Here is a 12,897-nt window from a genome sequence, read left to right on the forward strand (position 1 = left end):
TTTTAGCTATCCATTACCTCTGTAGAAATATGGCTACTGGAGACAAAGATACAATCTTGCAACCATATCGTTTTGAACCAGAGTCAGGTGGGCCAGAGCCTGCCTGCGACAGCCCCAGTGCCCCAGTGCTTGGGGGCTGGGGCAGAGTTGTTTTTTTCCAGAGTTCTTGGGACGGTAGACATGCCAGATACCCAAATTAACATATAGAAGCACTACAAAAGTGGAATTTTCATAATATGTCCCCTTTAAGTAATAGGACAATAGAGTGAGGAAGCAAAATCCGACCTTATTTGTTTCTGGCTGAGAGTTCCTGATAGAAAAGTATTTCCATTGCTCTTTAGGAAGGTAAATGGGTATAGGAATAAGGCAGGAGACAGAATATGGGCATTGCAGTTCTATTTTGACGTTGGTGACTTAACTTTGAGCTAACTAATTTAACTTATCAGCTTCATCATTCTCTAATATTTTGTAATTGGTAGCTTGCAACAAAACAATGTGCTATTATGCCTCCAAATTATCATCTATTGCTAATTAATTGTAAATCCATAATTTCAATAAAATTTAATTGAGCTTATAACACACATGGCAGCTGTCTGTTTAATCTTAACTATTCTGTAGTCTGATACCTGTACACCACAATTAATTGATCATAAACATTGTTGCTCATTTAAACAGGAGATGGTTAATATTTTAACCGAAACAACCTCTGGCAGTGGTATCCTGCCTTCTAGTTTACCAGCTGTCATTCTGATTTCTTGTTTTATTCATACCATGCAGCGTGACTGAAAGAACCAGGTATTACATTAGTTCTGGCCAGGACTTGGTATCTAACGACATTATCGTAATACACAGGTGTGTCCCTGCTCAGGACAGGCCTCTAATGAGGCAATAACCTGGAATGACACGTTTAACCCAAGCATGATGAAGAACAGGATTAATCCAATACTGTGGTGCCATCCTGTCTGATGGGCTGTTTTTATTTTAAGTCATTTACATTTTCTGCAACAACAGCAGCTTCAGTTTCCTGTAACAGAGCAGTGGTTTCCATAACGCGTACCTGACTGGGACCGAGAAACACGAACAACACAATGTCTTCTAGTCTGCCTCTTCTGACGTGCTCTTCGTCCTGAGCCACAGCTGCGAAGCAGGTGAAGTTGGGTAGATAACTATGTACAGTAAATCTTGAATGAAAGGCTCTATTAACAGTGTCTCAGTCATCTAGGTCAAGGTATGTCCAAGTGCAAAAAAAACGGTGAACTGGAATTGGTGGAGTTTCTTGAAGACGTTTCACCTCTCATCCAATAGGCTTCTTCATTTCTAGGTGACTGCTGGGAGTCCTAGGTATTTAATGTGTAGGATCATTAGGAGTCGTTTAGGTTACCTGAGAGGCTGGAACCACCCAACTGTTGGTTTCACTGGAGTCGTTTGTGGGGTACTTTGTGAATTGTAGTAAAACCTTTTGGGGATGGAAGTCAAGACTGTATTGTATATGGCTTTTTACTTTTTTCTTGTCTCTCTTTTCCACAAACACCCTTACAACCGCCCAATCTCTCATGACTTTGGACTCTGAGATGACTCGTTTTGGGGGGGGTTTTGGACACTTTTCATCGTGGACCTTTTGCTTGTGTTTGTTTTATTGACTATTACCTGTGTTTCCTTATGTTTAGTTTTGTGTTCAGTAGTTTTACCCCCTGAGTTCTGTGTTTCCTGTAGCTCCTTGTGTGTCTGTAGCTTTATTTCCTGCCTTTGTTCTGTTTCCCGCCCTTGTGATCTCCTGCACCTGTTCCTTATGTGTTTCAACTGTGGTCAATCCTCTATGCTTCCCCTGTGTATATAAGTCTCTGTGTTTCCCTTAGTCTTTTTCAGTTCGTCGTCGTCGTCGTCATTGGCCTCACATCTTTCGCTTGTGAGTTTTTTGTCAATCCTCGCGTTCCTGTAGATCCTGTCCCCTTGTTGTCTTTTGGCAATCTGTCTGGTTCCAGGGTTTTTCTGTTAGTGAATTTTTTGAATGTTTTTGTAAGAACATTTGCCTTTTATTAAAGGGACTCTTTTTGTTTTGCTACTGAACTTGCTCCTGCATTTTTGGGTCGACCTGCACACCTCAATTCTGGACAAATCAAAGATTGTTCAGGCCACCATCATATGCACTCCCTCAATGACAGATTCACCGGGAGAGTCAGTGTTATGCAGTTCTTCCTGCCTGCCTCTGCCTGCTGAGGAAGGTTAAAAACTCTCTCACCGGGAACAAAGATGGAATCTAATTATGTGGGAAATCCTGGACATTATCAATCACACTATTGGGGAACCAGTAAAGCTACCTGGACAACACTAAAGTGTGTGTTTTTGAGCCAAGTGTACAGCCTTTTATTGACCGTACCCAAGAAAAAAATGGCCTAAAACACTAAAGGCCAATTGCTAAAATGTGCAAATTTTGATAACTCATCAAAATTATTACATCAATGTTAGTATGATAAATATTTTGATAACCTCCTGTTGGTAGTGTAGGCTAACACAGGAATCGCTGGTCTGTCTCCTAGCAACACCAGCCCTAGGTTGTCACTCAGCTGCTGCCATGGGAAATACCCAAACAGAGACTTCAGGTTGATATGCTGTGATACTAATTCATCCTCTTACAATATTAGAAATATCAATGTGCTTTAGGTGATGTATAATGCTCAAAAAGTGAGGAACCTTAACAAAAGATATTTGTGCTTTAATACCAAAATACTGTTGAACTTATTCACTTCTATGATATCAGCTGGAATTGACTGGGTGACTGTAATTTCTCATTCCACTCACCACTGAACAGACTCTCCATCAACACAGATGAAAGGTCATAAATCCTTCCAAAATGCATTGTTATGAATATATTTCAGTAATTTTGAGCTTTGATGAACTCACTTCTAAATGTCTGAATTATCTGTCAAATAAAAAAAATTACAAACAAAATTCTAAGTGGTTTGTATGGATTACTTCTCTTTAATTGTTATAGAATCAATGATAATCTGTCCCCTCCTCTTTCCTTCTCAGTACACCACCTTTGGGATACTCAGTTAAATAACAGGCTCTGCTAACACAGACAACCCCAACAACAGAGTCCCTGTATACATGTGTTGGCTGCCGATTCACATCCTAGAGAGATTCCACATTGTTTTGAGGGGAAACAGCTGTTTACTCCAATGTGGTTTGATTGAGTGTCACTTTCCCTCCTATCCACCCTGACTGTGACCTGTGACAAACTGACAGTGACTGACAGACCACTGAACACTCAAAAGCATCACACCTTGTTTTTTCTTTTTTATGACATTTGGACTATCTTGCTGCCAGCAAATATGGCTCTCATCTGAGCCTGAGCCGCTGAATGCACTGCATGACAAAACGTCACTTTCATTGATCGCATCCTCACAAGCATGGTCTTTTGTTTGCAACTTTGAAGAGACTTACCTATATTAAGGATTCATTATCATGTTGCTCTCTTATGGATGAAATGCAGTTTTACTAAGAAGTCATAATCAAACATCCCTTTTTGACAGCTCTAATCTGTAACCTACACAGTCCACAGGCAAATATGCCTGATAACCTGACCGGAATAATTTTACACAAGACCTACCAGTAAAGCTAAACAGAAGACTGCTTATCTTTGCAGTCCATTAATTATTTAATTTGTTAGAAGCTTAAGTTCATAAAACAATCTCCGTTTTGATTTAGGGCCTGATCCAATAAAAGGTTTGCACGTGTAAAAACGTGTGCAAACTTGATTTCACCCGCAAAAAACATGCATGCTGATTTACTAGCGGTGCGCACTGAGGATGTGTGAAGAATAACACGCGGTGTGTGTGCTTAATGAATATGCTTTATCGGGCGTTTCTAGTATAACACAGGAGTACAAATACTTTCATTTAGCACACGTGTTGTGATGGAAAACAAATGCTGGGATCGTGACTGCGTCTATATTTAATATGTTTGAAAGGTAGATGCTAATCGGCACAGCATTGTGCACAGATGTCTGCAGTTATTGTCGTGAGGAGGAGAAGGCATGGAAGAATTTTTCTGCTTGTGTTAACATGTTTGGATCGACAGAAGCAAAAATAATCCAGACCTATCGCCTATCCAGCAATGCCATTTTGGAGCTTTTGGATGAGCTAAAGGCTGATTTGGAGCCACCCACAAGAAGCAATCACACAATACCATTGGCTGCATGTTGGGCAACAACCCATTGCTTCAGGATTGCAAGCATGCATCAATGTAATTCAAAGTCATTCCTCATGAGCTGTTGAGGTATGACTTTCTTTTTATTTTCATGCAATACTCTTTAACTATGAGAAAATGTACTTCAAGCCTAAAGAAAATTTAAGTTGTCATTCATTAGTCTTATTCAGTCTTCTTATTTCCTTCTTTTTGCCAACTTTACATTTTTAACTGGGGTTTTTCTTTTTCACAGGTTGCGCTTGTCTCCAGTGCATTCTTCTCCTCCAGTGCGCTCTCCTCCCTCTCCATTCCCCGACTGCTCCGTTGTGGGACTGCTTGTATTGAGAGACCTCACCACTGCCTATACCCCATCTTCGATCCCTCTTGCAAGGGCCAGATACACTGGTGACAGCTGCCTGGTGTGAGCTACAATGGCCCGAGTGTCACGCCTGAGCGCTCCTGCCACGGAGGAAACAGCTCTCACCTCCTGTGCAATGGATGGCAATCCATATTGCTGCAGACTAGGGTGGGTAATGAATAATCGATGATCGATTATTCGTCATTAAGAATTCATTCGAATAAAAATCCAAGTCTAATGAATAATCGTTCTAGTCCCGCGTATTATGAGAACAACATCTTCCGGTATCTTGCGTGAGCGCGACTTCCTACAGCAGATGAGCAAAGATGAAGCGGGCTTGGAGAAGTGCAGTGTGGGACCATTTCTCAAGAAAAGATGATAAAGTCCACTGCAGTTACTGTGACGCTGTATTTACTTACCATAGTACAACATCTCCTCTAATATATTATTTAAGAAATAAACATCCGAACGTAAATTCCAGCGAAGCGCACCAGCAGCAAACCATTCAGGCTACACTAGCTAGGAGAACGTGTGATGACAAGCGAGGTAACGAAATTACCAAACGCATAGTTAATATGATTGTCAAAGACGTGTTGCCTTTAAGTCTGGCTGACGGCGAGGGTTTCCGAATACTAATGGTTTTTATTGAGCCAGGATATCATATTCTATTCAGAAAAACATTGACCAACCGTTTGGAGCAACAGTTTGCTGAGAAGAAGGCTGAGTTAAAAAGGAAGCTAGCTACTGTTGTCGTCACTTTAACCACTGACTGCTGGACTGCCTTGACAACGGAGAGCTACATTACAGTGCCGCCAGCGTCGAGAAGCCTGACGTTTAAAAGGATGGATGTAAGTCATTAGACCGTGTTTATTTCTTTTTAAAATTATTTTCCAATGTTATTGTTATTTATTCATTTTTCAAAAGTCTATTCTGTAACCAGGCACTGATGCGTTGCAATCGCTACCTGTTAAAATCCGTCGGATTGGCATAATGCGCTGTGAAAACTAAACTTGCGTGTCTGAACTTAATGCGTGTGGGGGTGATTTGTGGGGGGGAAATCATGGGGTGGCCTTAGCAAATAATCGATTAATTGTTCAATAACGTTATTAAGAGTCGAACATGAAAACTCCTGTAAAGTCCCATTCCTACTGCAGACAGATTTTTTTGTTGCTGCAGCAACTCCCTATCAATGTCATCACAATCTGAGCACCTTTAAGGCTGTGCGGTGCCTGCCAATTTGGGCAAAGTTGAGGAGTGATCCAAACCAGAGTGAATGCGCCAGTATGAGACAGGTGCTAGGCCTGGTCACGTGTCAATCAAGGTACAGTCAACCAATCAGAGGAGGGGCTCAAGACGCAGCTCCAGAGAGAGGCAGAAGAGAGAACATGGAAATACACATTGCAGCAGTTTTTTTTACTTCAAACCACTGATATATCATCTTAGGGGCACCAATACCTCAAATTTAATCTGGGGAGATTCTCTGGCCAGCCCCTAGTATGTCTGCAGCTGCAGTACAGGGCATTGTACAACGAACAACAAAAAACAGTACACAAGGACATATCCTGTAAGACCCAGAATAATAATGCAGACTAAAAGTGGGTTGAATATTACACCTGACCCAAAAACACTTAAAATGATAAAACACTAAAAATATATTTTGCCATCCTCAAACATTACTGTATATGTCACTATAAATGATGTATATAATGTAATATTATATTAAATCTGTTGTGATGTCATGAGCGGGAGTGTCATTGAGGGGAGATACAGTTCGGCAGAGACCACAACCCTTCATGGCATCCAGTTAAGTGACTCCATTTCCCATAGTCAGGAGGATAACCAGGGCCAAGGCTGCTGCCCAGCTGTAAGAGATCGCTCTGATGCCCTGGAGAGAGAGAGAGAGGTTCAACTGAAAACACCTGTGTTTGTTTTGTTTAGCTGCTGTCTGCTGGAATTTAGTTAACCTTTTGCTGAAAAACCTGAATACATTATTTGAGTTAGAAACCACCACTTGTCATCTTCCTTTGTGCACCCACGCCTCACGAGCCGATTCCGACCTCTCAAGAAATTACACTGTACAGGAGAATAGTGTCTGTCTAATTCCACAGATACTCTCTTCTCTCCATCAGTACCCAGGGTTAGGCTAAAGATAAAGGGCCAACCAACAGTAAATTGTAGTGTCTAGGCTCATGAACTTTCATATCTAACTCAGATGCTCCAGACAGACAGACACCAGCTTAACTATCCACTAGGATGTGAACACCTACATGTAACATAGAGAGTAACAGCAGTTAGAATGACTGACGCAACTATAGGGAGATATACTGTATGGAGATGCCGTCGGAGACATCTTCAGACTTGGGGGCGACAATTGCTCATGTTACTAGCATTTCTTTATTGTTGTGCCTTCTGGTCATTTTGATGCATCAAGTTTTAATTGTGTGTTCTTCTTGTGTTTCTTAATTGTATGCATGTAAATGCTTATTTTACACTGTAAAGCACTTTGTGAGATATTTGCTCTTGAAAGGTGCTATGTAAATAAACTTACTTAATTACTTACTTACATTAAAATCTTTTGCATAAGACATCAGCTGCTGCCTGAGTTTTCCTTTCACCAGCTTCCAAAAAACATCCATAACAAAAATAACTAATTAAAAGATGAAATAACAAAAAATGACATTAATACCTAAAAACCAGAGTGTAAAGGTTATTGAGATGCATGGCTGAAGCAAGATATTTACTTATTGAGTAGTCAGATAGACGTTGGGATGAATGGGAGCTTGAGGTGGTTGGTCTTACACTTATTGGCTCTGTAACGTCTGCCTGAAAGTAAACGTAACAATCTTTGTAGATGGTCTTTTTGCCCATCACCTTCATAGCCGGTTTTACTTTGTTCTCGTTTTGGGATTTTTTGCTGGACTGTTAGAGTTCCGAACCGTGCTAGCATTCTGTATCTAATTATACTTTCTAACACAGCAGCGTAAAGTATTGACATGATGCCGTGGTCACACCGAACAGTCTAAGTCTGCGTAGGAAATGCAGCCTTTGAGCTAGCTCTCAACCCAGAAGGTCTCCATGGGCCCTTTCTATTTCGATTTAAGATCACAGTCCCGCTGTTTGCCCAGATATTTAAAAGGGCTCACCCCCTCAATAAGTTTATAACTGATGGACTCTCACATCCCTGGGGTCAAGTATCATCTCCTTCTTTTTGATAATGACTCTCAAACCAGTCTTTAAAGGTGTCAATCTCATCAAGGTGCATTGCAGGGCAGTCATCCCTGTGCAGCAAGCTTAAAATCACTGTTGTGTAAGAAATTATTTCCTCAGTTTTTATAATTTGGAAAGGCTGCAAGAGGGACCATCATCAATACTCAGAGTAGTTAGTACGGTTCCTAACACTAGTTTGAGAAATCTTAAGATTGACAGACCTGCAATTGCAAGATATAGCTCTGAACCTATGACAGTTGCTGTTAATAATAATGATAATTTGAAATTATGGCCAAACCTTTGAGAATAATAACTGAGTTTAATAAATGGAAATTAGCCTTTAACATACAAAGTAACAACAGCCTTGGTCTGGCTGCTGGGTACTTATTTTGTTTGTTTAGACTTAGCCTTGTTAGCAAATAGACAAAGATATTGTTCTTCTATGGGTGTTTGTGTGTTCTCTCCGAAGGAAGGAGCAAACATCCCTTCCGCTCCCCCAGACCCTGGGTTCGGGTTGGACCTGAGACATGTGTTCAGAGTGCAGGGAGAGGAAACATAGATCTATCACCGGAGTCACACAAACAATGAATGAATGCACCATGCTTGTGGCTTCTTTGATCTGACTTAAAAGATCAGGACAGTTAGCACTGAGTCTTCATACCAAAGACCCTGTTGATCGGAATGGTTTTACTTACAATGATACTTGCAAAGTTTATTGAGCCCTGTATTCACTCTCAATTCGCTGCTCAGGATAATTGCAGCTCTAATGTGTAGATAAGATGACATCACTGGATTAAAAGTGGGGCCAACGGCACATTTATTTGCCCCAGCTGTCACCTGCTGCTGCAGCATGTACCAACGCACATATCATTGTCACAGTGAGCACTGCTGCTTCCCCCTTTCTCCTTTCAATGCAACAGCAGGCAACCATTCTTACTCCACAGTACATAGTAATGTGAATCATGGTTTAATTTTCATCTAGAAATCTACACAGTGGCAGAACAATAAATTTGACAAAAACAAAAAAATCTACTTTAATATGTAATTTTTGCAAAGCATCTGCAAATTCTTGGATGTTGAGATGATTCCAGTTTGGTAGTATATATACAGTAAAGTAAACTTAAATTACACTCTGTGCTTTTAAATCCTCTGTCTTCTTTCATAGGTCCATTTTAGGACATGGTGATGAACGGATGGAAAGGAAAACATAGAGCTCCATTTGAACAATCTAACATGATTCAGAAGTGTGGTAATTAGTCTTGTATAGTCATGGGTGTGTTTTCGGTGTGACATACCTTGTTTAAGCTGGCAGTGTATTTGCCAGATAGTAAAAGTGAAATTTTTCAAAGCAACATGGGGCAACCAACAGCATTACTGTGCTTAACGCATAGAGATCAATCCCCTGATCTGACTCAGTGAAATGAGAGGTCTTGCAGCATACGTGTAAAGGTGTACAGTGGTACCTTCCTGTTCATTCCACTCGGCACACTGTCTCCCCCTACCCACTGTCCTAGAAAGAGTCTGGCAGCCGATTGGGCTGTCTGATTTCTACACCCTTAGCTTGCTAATTTTATCAAGGCTCTGACCCACTTGGTCCCTATAACTCTCCTACACCTGGCATTACTACTATGCACTGTACACTTCATACCGTATACACAACACTTGTACTAGAATGGAGGCAGTAGGGTTCTCTGTTTGGATTTCTAGGGTAGCTGAACTGAGCCTTGGCCACCCCTTATGACTGCAGCATAGATTGTATCTCATGATTGGGCCTATTACTATATCAACTTATCGTACAATGTATAAACATTAAAGGGGACATATTATGCCCATTTTACCACAGTTGATATGGCTCCTTGGGGTCTTAATGAAATGTCTGTAAACTTGTTTGGGTCAAAATACCACAAGGATCATTTAAAACAGCACCCTCTTTACCCTGTCTAAAACAGCCCTCCTCAGATTGACCTGTTTTGAGTGCCCCACCACCCTCACCCCCGGTGAGCCTGGCTGCGAGAGCCCCAGCTCCCCAGCGCAGCCCCGCAGTGGGAGCAGTGGGAGCTTGAGCTGGCGCAGCAGCAGCTTCCTTCCACACTGTTGAGTCAACGTTTAGAGGTGTCCCTTTTTTATGCGGCCACTAAAATGTATGACGGGTAGCAGCAGCGAGCTAAAGCCAGCCGGGCTAGCCGGCCCGGTTAGCTTGCGAACTAACGCTAGCCGGGGAGCCGGGCTCCACTAGTCTAGGCCCCCCGGCTAGCGTTAGCTCGCGAGCTAACCGGGCCGGTGGAGCCCGGCTAGCATTAGCTCGCTCGTCCAAGGCTATGTAGCGTGACTCCCTACATGGGCATGGTGTGACTATGACGTTTATTTTGGTCGTAATCTCATTCGATGCACTCTAGTGTATCGTTTCTGACATAGAGGAACCACAACATATCGCGGGAGTCGTTTTTTTCCTGAGTTTTTGGGACAGTAGACATGCCAGATACCCAAATTATCGTGTAGAAGCACTACAAAAGTGGAATTTTCATAATATGTCCCCTTTAAGTCAATAATTTGGCTGACCTTGATACATTGCACATTGTGTTGCTTTTTATTTATAAAAGAATGTCAGCAACAGAGAGTTGGTAGTTGTGCTCCGTCTCTCCATTCTTCTGTGTCTGAGAGCGAGGAAGAGTTTACACTGACACAAATGCCTCGATCCGGCCCGGCCCACACTGACTCACACGAGGAGAAATAGAAACGAAAGCAGAGATGAGATGAATTGAAACCATAATGGTTTAAGCTGGATGAGACAGGAGACATCATAAATGTCAACAAGGCAGTATGTCGAATTTGGAAATACAGGGTTTCCACCACATTCATTATTACCCCTGATGCTGTCAGGTTGTCATAAGTTAGTAGGACCGCTACAATACTTGGAGGAATTACTATCTGTTTGTTTGATTTGCTCAAGAGTTAATGGGGGACACATTTTAACACAGTGAAAAAAGTCTGTGGGTACTCAGTTCACCTGCTACACACAACATGAGACATGCAGAGCCAGGACACAACAATTCAGATCCATGATCCTATCCTAATTACTAAATACATGTGACTGACACTTTCCGTTTGAAGGGCGACAGAGGTGAGCAGTCAAACAAACAAACTTATACGCATACACAATCCTGGAGGAAATGCTGGAATACTAACCTGATACAATACAATCTAAATTATAGCCATCCCACTCAGATTCCAGCATAGAATGTTTTTGTCTGATTTGATTTTGGGATAACTTAAAGGTGAGCTGCTCTGGGGCAGACTACACAAGTCCTACTCAGATTGAAGTTGTTGTCGTTTAAGTTGTACTTTGACTTTAGAATCTTTGTTTTTACGCTGGCTGCTAATTTAAAGACCCTCCAATTCAGTTCTATTAATCCCAGTTTTACAGATATGGCGCCTAATGTCCCATCTGACTCTTCCACTCAGCACTACCCGTGATTGCTCAACTGTCTTTTATTCTGGATTGATTTTGAGGTTCTCCCACTTTGTAGCTTCCTGTAAATGTTGTGCTGTTCGGGGAGCTACTAATTGGACCTTTAGTCGGACTGAGTCTGTGGTGAAACCCCCATCATCACTTCATCACTCTATTTTTAATCTGCTAGTTTACTAAACTGCTCCTTAAAGCATAGCCATCATTCTGCATGACTGAGTAGCATAACTGCCTTGTGGTTCTATTAGTTTTTCCTTGCATCCATGATAGTTACATGGTCAATTTCATGAATTGTTTATCAGTGACTGACTGCAAATCAGTTTTCTTCCTAACTGGCCAACTGCCCCAAATCTCCAAGTATTAGTAAAGTATTTGTGCACACAGAATTTTAATCCTCCTTAGAACTGCCAGGGAATGGTCTCTCCCAGTGGTCCCATTACTCTATGTGACACACATTTGAAAACTCTGCAACTCACTACAGTTAATGCTGTTATGGAACAATTGTTGACTGTGGTATATTACCAGTTCTTTAACCACAACAAACATTAACCTTAACAACTAGACCTGAATTACCAGTACCAAACTCTCTCACTCATCTGGATTTATTTATTTAGAAACTGATGGATGCTGGATTCAGCTTCACTTTCAGATAGCGTATTGCTCACTTGTGAACGGTTGGATTGAATCACCAGAACATGTTTCCATGCCCAACATTCACTACATGCAGACGTATCTGCTTACCTGTACACAGGAGTGAGGTTGTATCTTAGATTAACTTAGTTGTTTTAACAAAATCCTGTTGGAGTATGTTTTATCACCCTGCTAAATTGTGTGTTTGTGGGGTGGGGGTTGCATATAGTGGTTAGTATAATCCTTTGGTTTCTAGAATAGAACATGAACCTGTGCCACCTCTGCATTACTCTTTGAAGGCATGGTTCAGAGAGAGATTTTATTTTATGTTGTTATCCAAAAGTTAGGAAAACGATTGACACTGCATCAGAATCTAGAGGCTTACTCTCGTACTCTTCTCAATATATCGACCATATGTCATGGTCAAAAAGGACAGTGTCAAGACATTTGAACATCTCACAGTCTCGGGTTCATTTTAATCATTAATATTTATTCAATTCAACCATTCTCTTGGTGCTCTCTCTTCGCAGCTACTAAGTGAGAAGATCAGTGGGGCAGAGGGGACTAAACTGGATGATGACTTCATTGAGATGGAAAGGGTGAGTTTTCTGTGACGGATGTGTTGTTTTGCATTTGGTAGTGACATCCTGTGTTGAAAACATGTAACTGCAGAACTAACTGATGGAAGTAGATAGAAGTGATGGAAATGGAGTTTTGCAATGTTTGCCGCTTTGTTGCTTTGTTACTCTGCTCTCACATAAATGATACAGACACACAAATAAACACCGGACAAACATATATACGTATTTGAAGATTTGAATTAATGTAATATTCTAAATATCTTTCAAAATGACAAAAATATCTGCAATATTTACATATATTAATTATTTTTATTGTCTTCATCTCTATAGAAAATTGAGGTGACCAACAAGTCAGTGTTTGACATCTTGTCCAAAACAACAGAGTACCTCCAGCCTAACCCAGGTTAAAGAAAAGAAAAGACAATCATGAACCATATTGTGTATTATTTTGTTAAATACATAATTTT

General features: G+C 41.1%; 1 protein-coding gene across 7 annotated transcripts in view; it reads left to right on the forward strand.

The window, feature by feature from the left end:
* sh3gl3a (SH3-domain GRB2-like 3a) overlaps positions 1-12,897 on the forward strand; it is a 34,547-nt gene that overhangs the window by 9,695 nt on the left and 11,955 nt on the right. For 3 of the 7 annotated variants that reach the window (XM_053446149.1, XM_053446234.1, XM_053446318.1), the window contains exons 2-3: positions 12,380-12,448; positions 12,761-12,833. In XM_053446149.1, the coding sequence (XP_053302124.1) occupies positions 12,380-12,448; positions 12,761-12,833 (142 nt within the window). Of the gene's footprint in view, positions 1-4,114; positions 4,279-4,441; positions 4,715-12,379; positions 12,449-12,760; positions 12,834-12,897 lie in introns of all 7 variants that reach the window. The other 4 variants (XM_053446466.1, XM_053446384.1, XM_053446545.1 and 1 more) reach the window with 4 other exon arrangements.

This window comes from Pleuronectes platessa, chromosome 1 (assembly GCF_947347685.1).
Source record: "Pleuronectes platessa chromosome 1, fPlePla1.1, whole genome shotgun sequence".
NCBI lineage: Eukaryota > Metazoa > Chordata > Actinopteri > Pleuronectiformes > Pleuronectidae > Pleuronectes > Pleuronectes platessa.